Source organism: Vidua macroura, chromosome 9 (genome assembly GCF_024509145.1).
Source record: "Vidua macroura isolate BioBank_ID:100142 chromosome 9, ASM2450914v1, whole genome shotgun sequence".
NCBI lineage: Eukaryota > Metazoa > Chordata > Aves > Passeriformes > Viduidae > Vidua > Vidua macroura.
In genome coordinates, this window is record NC_071579.1 from 17,366,505 (window position 1) to 17,386,850 (window position 20,346).

Sequence of the window (20,346 nt, forward strand, 5' to 3'; positions counted from 1 at the left end):
GTAAGATGTATTTTGGAGAATTTAAAATATTGTGGAATTACCAAATAAACTTTTCCAAAAACACCATCTTGTGGTATGACTGCAATGTGACATGCATGTACTCTTGTACATGCTGAGAACTGGAATGCAGTCCATGGAGTGGTGGGGAGTGAGCTTCATACTTGTGGGCTTGGTCACAAGGCTGCTTAAATGCTCACTTTATGGACAATTTCTGATTTCTGGAGTGCTCTGGTACTTGTAGGGAGCTATAATGTGGGTGCTTGCACACAGAATATAAACAGTTGCTGAAAAGCCATTCCAAGTTTTGCACAACTGCTGCAGAATATTTCCAAACTGGTTGCAAAAGGATTAATCCCATCCTTGGCACAGTCTCCCTGATTCTCACTGTCCCTGCTTTTCTGCTGTGAATTTGAGGTAATGACAAAGCAGCTACTGAGAAGCATGAGGACTCACTTTAGTTGAATTACTGGTAACTTCATGATGCTTAGTACTGTACAAAGAAAAGTAAAAAGTATTTATAGTGTAAGTTTGTTAAATTTTGGACCTGCCAGCCCACCCTGCAGTCTGGCTGGCCTGTGGTTATGTTCTAAGTGAGCACTTGCTGCTTCAGCTGATATGCCAGGTGCTGAGTGAAGGCCTTAAGTTGTTCAGCCCTGCCCAGACTAAGAGCTTTGAACACCGGTTGCCTCCTGACAGTGTCCCTTTGTGTACAAAGCAACAAATGTCCCAGTTAACTGGGAGTCTTGTGGTTCCTGAGATTTTGTATCACAGGTGCAAATGCAGTTTAACTACACAACAGCTGAGGGGTCAGCTTGCTGCACATCTGGCCCTAAGCCAGCCAGAGGGAAGGCTGTGTCCAGTGCTGATAGCACTCACGAATTGCCAGTAGCCCATACTATTTGTTTGCTAGTTGAGCTTTAATCCTCTTCTGCCAGTAGATACTGGAAATGTGAAAACAGAACATTTTTTTCTGTAGGTTATACAGTCCTGTTACACTACAGGAGCTGTTGGCTGCAGCCATGAAAGATTCTGGTGCAGGTGTTAGGAGTATACTCAGTCGTTGGCAGGGCACGTATTCATTGTCTGATGTATTGCCTTTGACTTTGTTGCAACATTTTCTATTATCTGGGCATTCCTGGTCTTGGTCTGAGCTATTCTGCCTGCATCCTCTGTGAGCGAAGGTGGGATGCTTTGAATGGGCTGGGCCTGACCATTAATGCATTGCTACAGCTTGGGAAATCAAAAGTGGAAATTGCTTTCACTGTGAGTGTTGCTTTCCAGCATAGATCTGTGGATTAAATCTGCTTCATGAAGGTTAAAAGTGACTGAAATGTACATTGCCTGTAATGCTCATCTTAAATCCTTTCAGGCATTAGGCACGGACACTTGACATGTGACGGGTGAGTGTTTGCAGTTGAAATTGTTGCATACAGCAAAGATTGCTTGGAGAGGAATTTAAATACATCTGTGCAAAGCTCTGAAGTGCAGCAGATGGAGGCAGGGAAGTGCAATCCTGCCTTGACCCTGCAATTCCATAAGCAGTTCCTCTATCTCCCAGGGTGTGGGAGTAACTGTGCAGCACGAAGAGGCAGAATTAGGAATCTGCTTGAAGGGGCAGGTATATTCTGAAGGCCTCTTCCTGCTGGCTGCAGTATACTTGTTAATGTGAAGCATAGCAGGAAAAAATATGGCCTAGCTCTGAATTAACTTTTAGGCAGCTCTGACCCGTGGTAGCTCTTGGCCTGCCTGTGTCAGCCAGGCCCAGGGGCAGGGCCCGGGGGAGGCACCGGCCACCCTCGGGCTGGGATGGGCCTGAGGGGGCTGCTCAGCAGCCAGCCCGGGAGAAGGCAGCACGATGAAGGCTTGCATTCCCCACACTCAAGTGTGTGGGGAACATCTTCAAGCATTAATTCAACATCAGTTCAGATTAGATCCTTGAAACGCTGGGGCCAGCCCTTTCTGGAATGATTGTTTAGCCAGGTACGAAGTGTCCATCTCTGGGCCAAATGGCTGTGTAAAATTCCATCTGGCTCTTAGAAGTAAAGAGTTCTGTTCTGAATGCACTCAGAAGAAAGCTTCATCCTCTAGACTGTCTAAAGAATGAGCTCAGTGAGGGGTGGGTAGGTACAGATTGTGGTTTGGTTACACAGCTTGCTAAGGAATGGTGGGCAGGAATGAGACTGGAATGAAGCAGTACCCAGGAGCAAGGCTCAGTTGTCTCCCCCCTGCCCTCAGGGGAAGCCTGGGAGGGAGAATGCTGAGCCCAGCAGACAGGACTGCTCCAAGCTGGAGACTGCTCAGAGGCAGTTTGTAACGTTTTTAAAAAAAAAATAAAAAATGGAAGCCTACTGAGCTGCCACCAAGAGACTGGGTCCTCTCCTGACAATAAGATCTTTTCCAAAGTTACCTGTGGGGAAGACTTGACCAAGAAGCAAATCAAGAAACAGCAAAATCATGTTTGCGACACAATTTACAAATTACTCTATTTAGACCTTTAATTTGTGATATTAATGACTGCAAAACACTTAGAATGACATTTGTTAAAGGCACATTTCATTTAATGCATAGTGTACCATTCTAAAATATCCTAATTTCCTTACAAAGTGCTTGAGCAGCCACATACAGATAAAGTATAGCAAAATATATTTACAATCTAGGGTTTAAATCTTAATCTGCCTAAAAATATTTAAAAAACTACAGAGATAAAATTAGTGCTTTTTTCAGCTTAACTGGGTCAACATACCCTGCCCTCTAATTTTTCTTTTTTTTTTTTTTTTTTTTTTTTAGTGATTTGCTTAGATTAAAAAAAGATTTCTGTACAAGATGTAGTTACAAAAAGGTACGTTTGAGGATACTTTCGCAAGTATTAAGCACCCTGTGAGATGCTTGTGTGTATATATATTTGGGAACCAAAAAGGACGAGCTGACTGTACCTCAAAAGTATTGGTTTCAGCTAGATACAGGAACATAATTTGTTTCTAGTCAATATAGAACTTGGAAACAAGGAATGCTGAGGAGTTGACTCACTCTTTCCAACATGATTTGCAGCAGTGAGGAAGGTGCCTGCCCCATTCCTGTGGGGGACTGGCCTGATTTAGACCTAGTAACAATTATTTTTTTCTCTCTTAAGCCTCTTCCCTGCCTAACCCTGCAGGTCTGTCCAGCATCTTGATTTTAAACGACCACCTTAGCATTGCATACTCCAGTGGTTTGCATTTCTTCTTTAAATTAATAAAATCACCAGTTTTTAATTCATTTGAGTGCGATGCTCGCTGCCTTAGCCCATGAACAGCAAACTCCTGGCCAGGATGAACCTGTGAGGTTACAGTGCTGAATAGTGCTACAGGTAAGGACCAGGTTGGAAATTTATTTTCCAAGAGTCAATGTTTGCTCACAGAACAGCAGATGCCAAAAATAGGTCCTGGTTTACAAATACACACAGTGTCTGGTCTAAATTACTTTTCAACTTTTGAGGTACAGGTTTTAGTGTTAAGGGGTTTATAAAATATACACTGTTTTTATCAAAAATATTTATACATTCTATTACAATATATTGCTTTTTACCCTCAGTAACTGCCAATCCAGGGGCTGGAGCTCAGTGGCCTACATGGATACATTTTTTTGTTCACTTGGCCACTATGCAACATCGGTGAAGTGGTACAATTAAATTACTTGCCTGGAGGTAAGAATACATTACAACATCCAAATATACATGTCCACAGCATGTATACATTGAAAATGCTTACTTTTCCTAAGTGATGTGATACTGTACAGCAGACAGAGGAGGATGGAGGGGATTAGATACGGACTGGGAACTTCTCTGCCCCCTCGGGGTGCGGGAAAGGCTCGAGGTGAGTATGGAAGGGGCCGGGCCTGGGCCTTGCAGCTGCTCCCCTCTGGGGTTACACTGAGCAGTGTCCTCACATTCCTCATCCCAACCAGGGCCTTAAGCCGTGCTCAAGGAGCTTGAAGGCAAAACTGTTTGGCAAGTGACTTTGGTAAACTCTCCGGATTTTTCTGGGTTTTTCTTTGCAATGGAAGCACTTACACAGTTGGTATCTCAAAGGCAAGGTGTTTAACATTTTTCCTAATAAATACCATAGAAAATTTACAAAACAAGGCATATCTGTTCTCAATACCATTATTTTAGGAACGCAAGATGAAGGTGTACGTAAAAATGTGTAGTTTTAAAGACTGCACAATATGTAGCTGAAATCATTTGCCTTCTCTGACTAGAACCAGGTTGTGTGTGTCACCGGTATCCCAACTTCCTTCAGTGTGGCTGAGTGGAGATTACCTAGCTCAAAGTCTGCTTTTCCCACTTAAGGCAGATACTTTAAGAAGCGGTATTATCTGCTGTGGAAGGGTGAGAGAAACTGTACAGATCCACGTGCGCCCATGTGCAGGAAGTTCAGCACAGCCTGGGTTCACCAACTCAGCTTAGGAACGCCATAGACCTGCTTTCCAGTGCTCAGATAAAAAACAATATACAAAGAGGCCACTCTTCAAAAGAGTGTTAAAACAGTACTTAAAAGGATCTTCATGTGATTTAAAAAAAAACCCAGAAGCTGCAGGTGGCACAGAAAGCAATTGAAGGGTCAGTATTCTTCAGAGAGAGGCATTCTTGTGAGCCAGTCAGCTGGGGCTTCACAGTGTGTGGAAGTTAACACCAATCAGCAATGTAATCAAAATCTCTGAACATTTCCTGCTCTTCTTCTGAAAGTATCCTTGGTTCTCGAGGTGGAGTGAGGATAGGTGCTTCAGAGGTAAATTCATCATCAAAATTACTAACATCTTCTCTTCCTCTAATGGTAGGTACGAAAGGAGGCTTGACTTTCTTGGCCAGTAAAGCATGCCAATCAATTTGCTGTAAAATAAATGAACTGATGTTTAGTTTCCCATCTCTACTCCTTTGTGTCCTTGGAAATAATACTAGTTTGTACTCACCCTGAAAAAGTGATGCTTTTTCACATCCTCAGCATCTTTCTCTCCAGCTCCAAGACGACGCTCTGGATTTCTTCGTAGCAGCTGACAAATTCAGGGGGAGGGAAAAGGAGGAGGAAGGATGAGTGTTACTGTGTAAGAGCCCACACCAAGATAAGGTGGACAGTGAAAGTCATACTGCCTGACCTGTGGGCAGTCCTTGCCCCTTGAAGGAATGGACAAAGCTTTTAGCAGTGCTCTTTCAGCCTGTCAGTACAGTTTCAGCAGCAGCTAAACTAGGACCAGTGCCAGAGAAGACTCATCTGTCTCCCTGCAGAGCTGTGCTGCCGTGTCTTGGTACTGGAGGTGATCTGGGGCAAGTCACAGAGTGCAAAGTTCCTCTCTGCTGGTGAGGGTACAGATTTACATAAGCTAGTGGTTCTTGCTCAGCTCAGAGAAGAGATTAATTACCCTGCTGTCTCAGTGCTCAGCTCCTTCACAGCAGTTGATTTACCTGGAGAGGGTTCAAGCTGCTTCATACATTCAGCCAAAGGAAAGGGTTTCCTAGTTACCCCCAGAAGTTTGGTGCTTCCCCCTTGTGAATTGTACTGCTGTGAGCAAGCCCCTGTTCCAGGCAGGGCCAGGGCCCAGCAGCAGGGTGGGTTGACATTCATGATGCAGCCATTGAAAAATAATGTCTAGTATATTGAGAATGAAATTATGATGGAAGGAGCATGCACAGAGCTCCAACTAGTAAACTGCCAGTACTAAGTTCCTAGTACATGTGTTGTGGGTGTGGTGTAGCAGCACCCTGTCCCCTGTGGACACTGGCATGAATTTTCACAGCAAAAATACCTTCCCCAGGTACTGCCTTAAAACTGTATTCTGCTTGCTTCCTCCAGGCAAACACTCTCCCTGGGACTAAGCAATTGTTTTAAGTTACCGAATATTTATGCTATTACTTAGATAGTTATGTCACAGTAGTTACTGTGCTACAGCACATTGCTGAATTGGGTGCTAAACTGATAGTTCAGCATCAGGCATTTATGTGGAGAGGCTGATTCCAAAGGCTTTGGAACCACCTCCAGTACTGCCTTTTCTATCAGCTGTGATAAGGTACTAACTTAGGTTCAACTGCCTTCGATAAGCCGACACATCTCACTAAGGAATAGCACTAACAACAGCCATAACCAAAATCAGCTGATCCTTGCCAAGAATAGGAATGCAGATGCCATGTGTACAGTGTTCCTTGCCCCAGCTGGAATGAAACCAAAAAGATTTAGAAGTCTTGGAATTAAAATATTCATGTGACAAGGCTAATCTAACAAATAGGTCAACGCAGCAGTGTTTGGCTAGGAAAAGAGAGCTGAACTGCTCTAGTTAGGTCAAACTAGGAAATTTAGTTCAGAGAGAGAATAGAGCCTTAAGTGTTTTTTACACTTTAAAAAGAAAAACTTGCTCCTAATAACGTGGAATGTCATAGACAATTTTTGTTTAAGGTGACAGGCAGCATGGCACAGCATAAATGAAGCAAGTCTGAAATTTAATTGTCAAAAAAAATACCAAGTGCAGGTTCCTAAACTATTTTGTTCCTCACAAAAGTAATTGTTGGAAAAGGACAAGAGGGAGATACTGTAATAATTATTAAAATGTTCTTACCCGTCTCATTATTGAGATGGCTTCTGTAGACAGAAATCGTGGATATCTTACTTCATCATTTACAATGCTGTCAAACACCTCTTCTTCATCATCTCCAGGGAAGGGAGACTATAATGAAAGTAATTAAAAAAACACTATAAATAGGCTTAAAATCACAATTGAAAACAACATAAACTCAGCTGAATATTTGGAATTAGATAGCCTGAAATGATGTCTTCCTTCCCAGAAACAGATACATGGCTTTTGATAAGGAAGAGAGAAAAGGCAAGTTGGTATTATCCCATAATTCCTACTGAAGGACTGTGTTTTAAAAATGTGCTTTTAGATGTAGAAACACCTAAAACTGGGATCTTCTTTGAACTCAAGATGTACATGGAATTTATCTACCAGCTCTTTTTTGGGGGTAGCTGCCATTCACAAATAGTGTGGGGAAGACTAATTTGTTTTTGTAAAATCTTTAGCATGTTGCAGCTCAAGGGTTTTCAAACTGTTTTGAAGTGGCCTGACAGATGTAGATGACATTGTACAAGCTTTTTGTCCTTTTTTACCTGAAAGGAAATGAAAGTAAGTTGAAAGACAATCTCTTTTTGAAAAAGAACAAAATTATGAGTTTTTAGCATGTAGGTTATCACTGTGCCACCTGGGAGATACAGTTACAAGATGGACCAGAAGGTAGAGCAGTATATACAATGGCAAATAAACTTCTCAGCAGTGATTTATTTATACCTCGGCTCATTTACATGGAACTGAGGCTTTCTATTTTAGTGTGTTTGGCATAATTTTTCATTGCTATCCAGTTTTATGTGTTAAAGTTCGCTTTCGTTCAAGCTACAGCAGTTAAGAATTTTATTTTTTCCCCAAAAGCATTTGAAAGTGGAAGATTGATATTGCTGTGCACATCCAGATTTGGTAACAGATGTGTCCTGGAAACCTAGCTGCCCCAAACATGTACTGTACTCTTACTTAGAAATACTGATATTAATATGCTATTACTGGAATTTGATTTAAGACATAATGATGTAATTAAAAATAGAGTAAAGCAAAAATCTGTTACAACTTGGCTTCTACAATTGCTGATAATTCAAGCTCCAGACATGACTTGCCATCTTCTCCAGTGTTACAGCAGCCAATATCAGGTGAGTAGCTGCTCAGTATTTCACACTTCCTTTTCTTGTGACTGACATTAAGATGCTCAATGTAAAGCTGGGTATGCCTATGCATGCTGTACAATGAATACTGATAGTGTGGCAGGTAGGACATATGAAATGTTAACAGACTTATCTTGAGGTTTGTAACCTTTAAACATTGCTTTTTATGACTCCACTGTACCTTACTAGAACTTACCTCACCCACTAGCATCTCATAGATAAGAACACCAAGACCCCACCAGTCTACAGCTCTTGTATAGGAGGTTTCTGTCAGCACCTCTGGAGCCAGAAATTCCGGTGTGCCACAGAATGTGCTTGTTCTGTCTCCAAATCCCATTCCTGAAAGTTACAGATAATGAAAAGCAAGCAGTATTTTCTGTCATTCCACAACCTATTCCTCCAAGCAGAATCTCTCTCCAGAGCAACTTCAACTGACACTGTAGATCCAGGGCCTGTGTCCTGAAGGCTCAGGCCAACAAGGTAAAACATTCCCTCCTTCTTCCTCCCCATACCTTTGTTTCACATGTGCTTCCATTCAAATTTTTCTAACCCTTGCTATCTGCAATGAGCCAGATTAAGGTTCCAGTTACACCTCTGTTACCCAGTTATCTTTGTTTGGAAAGATACAATCTTATGCTCCATTTCTACCAGTTAGCACAAGAAAAAGCAGTACATACTAGTTTAGCCAAATGTGCCCCTCTGGATGCTTCTGTAGTGCAAATTACATATAGTAGAGTAAAACATGGGGTGTAGTGAAAGAATGTGGAGCAAAATAAGCCCTGTGGATTTGCCAGAAGGGCACAGTTTGGGACATCAGCACCACCAGGTCTGATGTGACATGACAAGGGGAGCTGCTGCAGAAAACTTGAGAAAACCTTTAATTGCAGCAGTCAGTAAAGGAAAGCACTTTCCTTCTTATTTTGTCATTTACAGAACTTATTTGTAGCTACAGTCACAGGACTTGCCCTGGCACTCATGTTTGAAGACCTACTGAGTTTACCCAATTCCCTCTTAGGCTACCTTAATGGAAAAGATATGGAAGACAGGCTAGATAAACTGAAAGAGGATCTTGCCCACACAATGGGTTTTGAGAAAAACACTGTAATAACTACCTCTATTTGTATTTGCCAGTAGTGAGATGCTTGAAAGTAACTTTCTAGGCTTCCCTTTTCGGACAATCTCTCAATTTTAGCTGTAGCATACTTTGCACATCATTTTCCTAAGAATCACACACAGAATCACATTTCCATATATTCAGAGTTGCAACTGTTTCTGAGCTAAAAAAATAGATAATCTATGTGTAAAAAAGCAAGAACTCAGGATGGATTATAATGGCACTCGATTTTGTTGTGCAGTGTCAAGATGTTTAGAATGAGGAAACCACCTAATGCTTTTCCTACTTGTAAAATGTGCAGTTTGCCTTGTTAACAAGCAGAGATGTGATGAAGTAAGAGCCAGAACAGGTGATGCTTACAACTGACAATAAATAAATAAAAATAACAGGGCAATGCTCACGTGCTCCTGGTATTTCCCTGCTAAGGAACTTCTTCCTATCTCCACATTTGTACAAACAGAGGTGTATTATTTTCCTTCAAATGACACATGGTAAATAGACCCTATGCACATGTGGCAGTCCAAAACTGTTAAGGAACAGTCAAGAGTAGGACAGACTATGGAATTCCCCTAGAAAGAAAATTTAAGGGCCATTACCTTCTTTGCAAAGACCAAAGTCAGCAATTTTCACAAAGCCTTCTGTGTCCAGCAATAAGTTATCCAACTTCAAATCTCTAAATGAACATTTGAGAACAAAATTGCATCACTTGATGTGTTTCTTCAGTACTATTCAGAACAGCTGAAATTCATCTGCTGGAAATGACTACTTACCTATATACTATTTTGTGCTCATGTAAATACTGAAGTCCAAGAACCACACATGCAGCATAAAATCTGTTGAAAAAGTTGAAGTTAAAATTTCAATGGAATTTTGTCTTGCTTTTCAGAATGTGATGTCTATTATTATTGATATTTTTATGAGCCATCCTTTGAAGATTACCAATTGTTTTTTTTTTTGGTTTTTTTTTTTTTTTTTGTTTTTTTTTTTTGTTTTTTTTTGGGTACAGATTAGTTTTATACAAGGCCAGAGTTTTAAAGCCAGATGGCAAAAACACTTAGACTTGCAGCTTTCAAACTGTAGTATGTTTGCTTGGGCTGGAGGATAAATTTTCTGTAGTGTTCACTGCTATAGCATTGAAGGTTTTCTAAATCAGCTTATTCTTTCCTATTTTAGCCTTGTCTACTATTTTAACTCTTCATTCAGCTTTTTTATGTAATCCAAAAAAAAATTATAAAAATTGAATACTTGTATGTAGATTTTAAATTCAGTTTAGATTCAGGAACATTAAACCTGCATGTCATCTTCAAACAACAAAATCAGTTAACCAACCCTTTTAAAAACTAAAGTGGCATTTACTGAAGTGGCATAATGTGGTGGCATGTGGTGATGAAGTGAGTTCTCATGTTAGTTCTTATCCACTGAGCAAAGCACCCTTCACTTAATGCCACAGGAAAGGAGGGATACTCACACTGCTCTGGGCTCAGAGAAGACATCAGTGTGAATGTGCATCATCAGGTCCCCACCAGCAGCATATTCCATTACAAAGCAAACGTGATCTTTGGTTTGGAAACAAGCAAAAAGGTTCACCAAGAAGGGATGTCTTACACTATTCACAGTTTCAAATATTCGCTTTTCACACATCAAGCTGCAAACAAAATCAGGAACAATATAAAGCTCAGTGCCGAACAACAGTTTTTCAATTCTCAGAAATTACTGGTATATTATACTTTATGTTTTTTACTCTATTCCTCAGGATTAGATAAGAACATTTTCTTTTGTTCAAGAGAGAGGTTTTAATATCAGGATTTCATTAATTTATATTTAGCTTTCCCAAATGAAAAGAGGAAACCAAGCAGCCGATGAAAACTGTGCTGACAGTTCATTTCAATCATTTTTTAATCATTTACAAGACATAAAGTGGAAATCCAGTGACAGTATTACAGATATCTAACTATAGTAATTCCTGGTTATTTCTCCTTAAACCATTTGTTTAAGTTGTAGGTTATTGTTAATACAGCTATCTTTCTTCCTGCAAATGAATACAGTCACTCTTAAGCAACAGTAAAAACATGTTCTTGCACTAAAACGAAAAATTTTGTAATGGCCCTTTCTCATTCAAGCAAATAAAAAAACCCCAAAAAAACAGAACCTGAGTTTTGGGTCAAAAAGATTGAAAAACACCCAACAGTATACAAAGGGAAAATATGATGGACAGAGCATGACAGTATGATTACAGGTTCAGAAATACAACAAGGATTCTGCTAGTAAAGCAAACAGCTTTATCCCCTAATGTGATGGAAGTAATTAGAAATAATTTGAATAAATACTTGCAAGAGAACCTGAAAATCAAAAACAGGATCAGCTTTAAGTCAGAGCTGTAGTTCAGGCATAAGAAGGGCACTAAAACAAACCAGGGGTTACTCTGCTCCCTCCTTGCCTCAGAACAAGAATACACATCTACTGCAGCCTGCTAGGCAGGGAGATGACAATGACTTTGCTCTTCCACTCAATTCAACAACTCCCTGGTAGAGCACATAACTGGTTTATGGAATCCACATGTACAAACTGACCTGTCTACTTCATCACGAGCCACAATATCTCCTTTCTTTAAGGCTTTAATAGCAAACATCTCGTTTGTGTTCTTGTATTCTGCCAACAGCACCTAAAACAGAGGAGATGAATTTAAGAGCTGTATATACTTTTTGATAAAGCCTTGACAGTTGAAAGTCTTTTGACATTTACCTTTCCAAAATGTCCTCTGCCCAGTACAGCGCAGCATCTGAAATCCTTCAGACTGAACTGGAATCTTTGTTGTGATCTATGTAAATAAAAATTAGTCACAAAGTTTCTAGTTTGTTAGCTTTAAGAAATATTGTTCAAATCAAAACAGGAAAACCACTGCTTTTTTACCTTCTATCTTCGGGCTCTCTGGTGTTGGTGTATTTCATGTCTGAATGGGGAACATCAGACTCACAGATTATTTCAGGCTGGAGTTTTGGAACAATACTATTTCTGCCATTTTCAAAATCAAAAGTTGTTACTTCATCCTGTGAAGAACAAGAAAACTGAAAATTTAAAACTGATTGTGAAGGCAAATGAATGCAGACATTTTACCGTAAGCGTATGAAATTCTTAATACACCCATTGCCTAGGCTAAAATGGCAAATTTCCAGATGATACAGCTATGTAAAATTTTAGCAGACTGATGAAACCTACTGCTCCACTCATTCTGCTCTTTCTCAATAAAACCATTTTATCCTGAATACTCTAATATTAGTTTTGGAGCTCTGACTTTTTTCTGTGGCAGAACTAATACATGGAGTGCTAAACACACCAACCACAGAAACAGTTTGCCACCAAGAGCAATCAGAGCATTCTATTGACACAATTCTGTGTGTGGAAGTTAAGGGAGCATGTGCTGATTTATAAAGGCAGAAATCCATCATAAAGATGCCAATATTACAACCATGTTAAACTGTATAACCCAAGATTCTTAAAAGTTACTTGCCTGAGAAGGCACATCAGAAGCCTTTATCTCAGAGGAAGATTCACATATTTCCACAAGGGAAGATGCACGGGGTGGAGCAGGTGGAGGCTCAGGCTCAAGTTCAAAGTCCAATTTGGCTACAGGAGAGTCACTGACAAGAAAATAAATAACTCCTCAGTGTATAGCAAAGACTATTTTAATACCTGTAGATTTCTCCTAAGCCAAACCTTGTGTGTCTGGATCTAGCTATAGGATAGTTCTCCACAACTAAGACATGGGAAGGTGTGCAGCCTTGCAGGATAACCAGACTCTGCACACATTGTGTACGTGAGGGCAGGAGGCTCTCAGTGCTCCCTCCTGCACTCTGGGGTACTGCAGAGCTGCAGAGGTGACTTACCTGGCTGGCAGGGTCAGTTCAGCGAGCTGGGGATCCACCACCTGCCCCGTGGCAGGCACTGGTGCTTGGGGGCTGAAGGTGCCAGAGTGATTCACTGTAGGAATAGCTCTTCTTACCAGCCTTCCCCAAGTGGCAATGTTAATATTCATCTGAGGAGCTCTGAGAAATGTTTTGCCTATAGATATTGTGAAAAAAGAAAACAGTGCAAGCAATTTCCTTACTCATTACCAAAACCAATAATTAAAAAAAACCCCATATTAATTAATTTATAGTTTATGAAAAACAAACTAAATTTGTAATTTTCCTTGGCAATTTCTAATTATTCACAATTAAATGCTAATGCATAATAAGGAATTCTACTAGAAAATATTTCTAAATGCAATGCCAAATCCTTCATTATAAACAGCATTATTTGCAGATAAACATTAGACCTCTGTATAAAAAATTTCACAGATCTATACAATTTTTAAGCTATACATGTTTATATTAAAGAATCACCTTGCTGTTTTGAAAAAATTTTCTTCTGCCTCTGGAGTTTTGGTCTTCTTTCAATAACTGGATTAAAAAACGTAACCTGCAATTCAAATAACATGTGTTACAGTTCAAGTTTCAGAACAAAATGCATTCTTAAAAGTTCAAGGAAAACTTGTTAAACTATTCTGCCATGTAATACTTTCAAGTATGTTCAAGTGCTTCAAAGAAACATTCTTACCTCTGCAAACAGAGTGCCCTGGGGTTCAAGATAGAGACACATGCCATGCCGTTGGTTATCCAGGAAATCTTCCAACCTCAGAAACTTTACTGCACACAAAGATCTCCAGTCACGCCAATAAACTGAGATTTCCAATTCACGTGACTATGACAGGAAACACAGACACAGGAAATCACTTATTAGTAATTGTTCTGCAAGAGTTACCACAGTACAATTTTAAGATCAAGGAACTCCAGGATCAAGATGCAGAGCTGTTATTTTAAAAGGCTGTCAGGGCTAACCAGTCAGACTGAAGCTCTGATGATCACAGCATTTCACTTCAGTTCAGATGAGATCTCCAGTGTACAAATAAAAGCATAGGTGTAAAATTTTCCCTGAGAGCAGAAGCAGAGAGCCACAGTCACCAGACTTTTTGGGTCAGTCTAACAACACTGCTTATTCAAGATGTTTTAGCTCAAGCTCTGACAACAAACCTTAACTTATGCTTAGAAACCTCAATTTTAGTGGTTTCTGAATTTTTTTACAAGTACCAACTTCATTTCATGCCTGCAAACATTTTAGTACCCGCATACACACGATGATGCAAAACCTTACAGAATATCTCTAGAAATGAATACACCTTTTGTAACGTGGTTGTAAAGAGAGGCCAAAAACTCTGAACTACCAGGAGCAACTGCTCTATCTTGCTGATGTGATTTATGTATTCTTAGAGTATCTTACATGTGTGTTACAAAAACCTGTCCCAGAAGTGAAGAATCCTGCAATACATGTGAATCCTGTAATGTAACAGCACCATCATACGTTACTACTTCAATTCCAACACGATACCTCAATTTACTGTCTACCATAGCTATGATAGGTGTTAGAAGAAGTAACAATCAAGAAGCACCAGATTAAAGATTAATGGGGCTTGGATTGTGCATTTCAAGCACAGAAGGATTCACAGAATATTCTGAGTTGGAAGGGACCTGCATGGATCATCAAGTCCAGCTCTTAAGTAAATAATCCATATGGGGATTGAACCCATACTCTGGTGTTATTGGCACCATGCTCTGACCTTCTGACCAGTCTCAGGATATGTGGCCAGGAACAGCAGAAGCAAAGTCCTTTTCTGGCACCAAAACTCAGTTCTTAAGTAGAGCCCACAACACATATGAGGCTGGCAGGAACAGCTACTACACTGAGTAGTTCCAGTCTTAATCTGAAAATAATTGAGACTTCAGGGCTCTACAGCTGCTTGGTTTTTTTCTGCACTACTCCTAACACTAACCTGAATTTCTCTATCTGCAAGTCTAAAATTGCTTCCTTCCTAGATGGAGGGAATCTGGACTGGGGCTTGGTGGAGCAAAAACAAAAAAACAGGAAAGGGGCTGTTATTTTTTCTCATGTGAGAAGCATGTATTGGAGTAAGCATGTACTGGAGATAACATTTAAGCTCCTAAAATATAGTTTAATTTTCAGAAAAAAATAAACCTTGTACCTTAAAGTACTAGGACTATCAGGTATCTAAATAAAATTACTTGATTAAATCTATATAACATAAATTCTACTTCAAAAGTATCAACACAATACTTGTACCCTCTAAGTAACATTTAAAGTTATAAGAAAGAACTATTAATGAATTTATTATTCCTGAAGGACTGAAACCAGCTTTACATGAGAACACTTCTACAAAAATACTAAAAATTCTATGACACGGTTTAACCAAAACATCCAAACTGATCTGATATCACACTTCACTGATAAATAATTAAAAGCTGATAATCCAAATAAAAAGATAAGCACCATCTCTCCTGTCTCCCATCTATGAAAACCCACTAAGGGTTACATCTTGGCAAAAATATTACATCAGTTTGTAAGTCAGAAAAGGTAAGTTTTCTAGAATGCTGGACCAGCACAACAGCTTGAGTCCAGGGAGCTCTTTCTAGAAAAGGCAGGAAAACTGCACTTACGGAATTTGAACAAAATGACAGCAATGGGGGAAAAAAGTGACATGAAATTAATACAAGAATCAACTACAGCTGTCAATGAAATCAGGCCACATTTTTACCCTGTCTAGTTCCAGTGTAAATTTCTGATCCCATGACTGATTAGAAATCGGTTTCCAGCTAGTTTGACCAACCACGGTGTTATCCAGCTTCAGTACAGCACAGACTTCATCTGTAAGTAAAGTACACAAACTCAGCTTAAATCTTTAAGAGGATTTTCCACAAACAAAAAAATCTCCAGTTAGTTTCCCTTAGAAATGTAATCTCATATTTAATTGGTTCTTACGGGCATAATAGTGTGGTTGTGCTTTTGCTAACAGCTTAACAGGTGAAGAAACATTTAAAGTTTAAAGCTTCAAATCAATTTAATATTTTAAATTACAGAACATATCATGCCCATGAAAACTTAAATAAAAGATAATGCATAAAAATAAGAGAAGTAAGGGTATACTGAACTGGACAAGTCATCAGTTTTCAGAAGGTTTCTACCACTCCCACTTTTACTTTTGCTGGGTCTGCTTATGAAAGATGATCTGGCTTCATTTGGACTCCAACCAGGTAATGTAATTGATGTGGCTTTTGATCGACCAGGGACATTTTCCAATATATCTTGGCAGCCCATGAGCCTCACTTCCAGGGTACCTAGAAGAAGATGGACAATGATTTATGAAAGGTTTCTGCTCTTAAGTAAACCAAGTGAATGACTAATGACTGATTGATGGCAATAGCTCACATTCTGACTCCCACAGGGTATAACAGAAAGATCAGATGAAATCAAAAGACAAATCCAGGACACACATATATACTGAAAATAAAAGTATTAAAAGTCAACTATGTGGGACTCAACCTTCTAGAAAAGAGCAACAGTTCACCAAGATAACATAAAATAAGTTTTTGTTCTGTGTCTCAGAAGTCTTTTTGTTTTCTTCACTTGCGAACCTAACTGACTTGGGTTCAAATTGTAAACAATGTCATACTTTAAGACTGACAAATTTCAAGTTTTTTATTAAAGCAATGGATCTTGCAGGTGGAGCAATAACAATTTTTAATGGGTTTTATATAATTAAAATTAACAAACTATTGAGACTGCAGATTTGTGTAAGAAATCACACACTAGAAATCACATTTGCCTGCTGCATGCTAAAGTCACATTTGTGTCAGTACATAATTTAAAATCATTCAATTGTTCCAACTTGACTGAATTTGGATTAATAAAAGCTGAGACAAGAAGCTACTCTTCAACAAGCTATTCCAAATCTTCTGCATCTTTAACCAAATGAGGTATAGAGGCTGCTGTTCAAATTGAAGAGTTTCCTCCAGCAGCACAAAAACATCTGAACACCACAGATGGTTACAAGAATGGTAGGCTGGCTTCATCCTGTACAAGATAACATCTATGAAACTGTGACACTACTGACTGACAAATCAACTACTAGAAGTGGTGAAATCAGCCAGTTCATAATCAGTATCAGTTAGAAATGCAGCTCTGAACTTAAAACTTAAGATGATCTGGCAACATCATAGCCCACAGAACAAACAGCAAGAAACCAGTCTAAGAAGAAATCCCAACCTGTAGGAAGCTAACAGCCGTAAGTGACAGCTAAGCATTAGGCTATGAAGACAAAGAGATGCTATTGGCTTCTGAAACAGGTTAAAAGGTAAAAGAATACTTCATTCCCAAACTCTGTTTAGAAAAAAAACAGGTATTAATAAGCAGAAAAGCTATACTCTTGTATAAGGAATAGATGCAAATCAGGAAGTCATGTTGATGCACTTTAAGATGTATGACAGTAGCCCTGCTCTATTTTATTTCTCAGCATTAGAGGCAAAACACAGAGACACTGTTCATTTAAATCCAGCTCAATACAAAAGCTCTTTGTGTAGGCAATATGAAAGTGAAACTATTAAGAACTTCATAAGCATGTACCTTTGTCAATTTCTATTAAAAAGTTTTCATATATATCAGTAAATCACATTTAAAGAGAAATTACAGTCACTATAAGGTATTTGACTCTTGATTATGTGCTACAGGAAACAGAAAAAAAAACCCAAGTTGTTTTAAACTCAAGGCATGATACTTCCTGCCTACAGTCACTGATCATTTGAGTTTTTATTTGATGCAAAAAGTTCTTATCACACAACTTTACAAGGACTCTTGGCTGAGGTCCTGATAAACCACAATGCAAGGGAAATAGACTTGCTCCATATTATTATTATTATTATTATTATTATTATTGTAGTTTAGCAGAAGAGTTCCTATTTTTGTTTCAAAATATAACCCCATAGATACTTCAAAATTAACTTCTGTTTCATTTCTACATGTATATCCTGAGTAACATTTGAATTACAGTTTTTTTTTCCTTATAAACTTATTCTGTTAATAATAGGCTTAATAGTTACATGCAAAATGTGTTAGGAAACATAAAATCAAACCTAGGAATTCTAGACCACTGACTAAAAAAATTTAGAACAGCAACATACCCCCAAGTAGTCAAAAGCATGTTTTTCTTTAAGAAGGCTGTGAGGCAAATGTTCAAGACCTTTGTTAAAATATTGTTCATCTGTTGAAAACTTACTTTCAATGAAGGACAATTCCAGGTGAACCCAAACTGTGAGACGTTCCTAAGTCACATTTATATATAAATGCAGTTCCTCACAGTAGGTTAAATCTCTTAAAAAATTCACCCCAATCTTATTTGCAAGGAAAACAGTTGACACCAACAAACAAGAGTCTCCCATGGTTTCACGTATGTTTGTTAGGACCTCCTTCTTTGGATTACAAATGTAAGGCATGATTTGGTAGTATAAATCTCACCTTCCAGAAATCCATTGAGGTCCAGTGGGTAAAACAGGAACTGGGAGAAAAGCTGGGTGCCTATCTCCAGCTCTGTTACCTACTTGTTGTATAATCAGGGCAACTCACTGAACCCTTCTGCAACTTAATTTCTCTGTCTGTAAAATGGGTATAATGATACTTATCCACCTTGTTGATAAGCACTTGATAATCTCAAGATGGAAGGTATTTGGTAAATGCTAGCAATATCATTCCATAGGGAGCTATTTAATTCCAGAGTGTCACATATTCAGTAACATTATAAAAAGGTAAACAAATAAATCAAAGAAACTTATCTGCATTTTTTGCAGTGTATAGACACTTGGAAACTCTAAATGCCTTTGTCTAGGAAAAGAACAACAATTACATATGTCCAGTATGAAATACATTTGGCATTAAAGACTTGTTTAAATCATTAATTAAGATCAAAAAGGAAAAACAAAAAGTCTGTTTAAATCATACCTGTTAAAGCTGCTGGTTTGGACAGTGTACTATACTGGTTTTGAGTAGATATTACACTCTGACGAGGACTTAATGTGGGTGAGGAGACTAATGAAAGCTCTTCTATAATAATACTGCTTTTGGGATGGTTTTTAGGAAGTTCATTCAATCTCTGTTCCAGTGAATACTTCAAGAGGTCCAACTTCTGGCTTGATTCATTAAATCTTGCTTGCGCCTTTTTTAAATAAAAAGAAATTTGAAATAGTTCAGTTTTTTTCCTTAAAGAACCTTTAAAACAAAGTATCAGAAATTGTAATGACAAATTACTTCTGAAAGTGCCTTTCTGTCGGTAACTTTCCCAGATCCAAGTAATTTCATCACATTTTTTGCACCTTCTGCTACAGCGTACTCTATCCTAAAATGATGCCGTAATTCTTCCATTCGGAGTTCAAGAGGGCTTATCACAGGTTTTGCTGCAAAGAGATATAAACAAACAACCTTCATTGAAGATAACAACCAGGTTTAATTTCTTTAGTATCAACCCCTCCTCCATATAAACAGAGGGGAGAAGAAAAAGGGAAAAAAACAGGACAGATGTATATTTGGTAGTCCAAAGAGAAACCTGAAGTATGTCATAAAAGTAAAAAGTGATATTTTAAATATCTGCATTTGAATGAAGAAATAACTGATCAGGGCTTCAATTCAATAAACAGCTTCTACTTCCTGAAGAGCTGTAATTGCTGGAAGATGTGAAAAAAAATGTCTTCAGGGGAGTTAAGGGACAAAACAGAAATATATCAAGTATTCAGCTGGCAAGGAAGTCTTGGGACTTTAACACTTCTGAATTACACCGTGAGCATTTATCTTTTCAACTGCTCTATAGCCAATTAGATCCCTGATCAGTTTCTGATAATCCCCCTGGTTCACTTGAAATCCCATTGAATCTGGCTTCTGCCAGCACAGAGAGATGTGAGAGAATCCATACACTGCCTTTGCCAAGTGGCCTGGGTTAACCATTCTAATGTCCACATCTTAGAGTGCTTAGATATCCTAACCAGAACACTTCCTGAATATACTCCTTTCTGTTTAAAGCACTAAGAGTGGTAGGAACACAAAAAGGCATTTGGAAGCCCTTTGTAGCTTGAATTTCTTTTTCTTTTAAACAAATTATATACATAATCCATGTACTAAAATGGGCTGTTAAAAAGGGGTGTGGAAAAACAAACACAGAAACCAAACACCTCACACACCACAAAACAGAACATGCACACACGTTTTTCATTACCTAGGATATATACAGGCCCTGATTACAAGCATTGTCATACAATGTCAATATTCAGAAATGCATACAAAGTCCAAGACTTAGAGATATACCCATATGCCTGTAAGTTTCAAGTACACTCATGCTATTAGAGCTCAAGAGTAATTTTTTTTTATTATTTGAAGATTTTCAACTAAATGCAAGTTTAAAAATACTTCTGAAATGCAGCATGAGTATTTCAAGCCAGGTCATTTTAATAACACTTTTTTTTCCTTGCTGTAAATGTAGTTGTTTAGCAATCAGTCTAGCCTAAATACCTAAAAAAACAGGAAAAATTCTCCTTCATCTGTCCTACCACTAGAAATAATAAGGTCAGTCTATTA

General features: G+C 38.6%; 1 protein-coding gene across 2 annotated transcripts in view; it reads right to left on the reverse strand.

Annotated features, from left to right (window-relative positions):
- Positions 1 to 2,469: 2,469 nt before the first annotated feature.
- Positions 2,470 to 20,346, reverse strand: part of PKN2 (protein kinase N2) — a 54,525-nt gene continuing 36,648 nt past the window's right edge. For both annotated transcript variants that reach the window (XM_053984916.1, XM_053984917.1), the window contains 18 exons: positions 19,030 to 19,175; positions 18,724 to 18,937; positions 15,885 to 16,070; positions 15,491 to 15,600; positions 13,441 to 13,584; positions 13,227 to 13,302; positions 12,729 to 12,903; positions 12,353 to 12,482; positions 11,755 to 11,891; positions 11,587 to 11,662; positions 11,415 to 11,506; positions 10,313 to 10,489; positions 9,615 to 9,677; positions 9,441 to 9,517; positions 7,927 to 8,069; positions 6,583 to 6,690; positions 4,948 to 5,028; positions 2,470 to 4,867 (listed from right to left, as the gene is read on the reverse strand). In XM_053984916.1, coding sequence (XP_053840891.1) covers positions 4,664 to 4,867; positions 4,948 to 5,028; positions 6,583 to 6,690; positions 7,927 to 8,069; positions 9,441 to 9,517; positions 9,615 to 9,677; positions 10,313 to 10,489; positions 11,415 to 11,506; positions 11,587 to 11,662; positions 11,755 to 11,891; positions 12,353 to 12,482; positions 12,729 to 12,903; positions 13,227 to 13,302; positions 13,441 to 13,584; positions 15,491 to 15,600; positions 15,885 to 16,070; positions 18,724 to 18,937; positions 19,030 to 19,175 — 2,339 coding nt within the window. In that variant the 3' untranslated portion in view covers positions 2,470 to 4,663. The remainder of the gene's footprint in view (positions 4,868 to 4,947; positions 5,029 to 6,582; positions 6,691 to 7,926; positions 8,070 to 9,440; positions 9,518 to 9,614; positions 9,678 to 10,312; positions 10,490 to 11,414; positions 11,507 to 11,586; positions 11,663 to 11,754; positions 11,892 to 12,352; positions 12,483 to 12,728; positions 12,904 to 13,226; positions 13,303 to 13,440; positions 13,585 to 15,490; positions 15,601 to 15,884; positions 16,071 to 18,723; positions 18,938 to 19,029; positions 19,176 to 20,346) is intronic.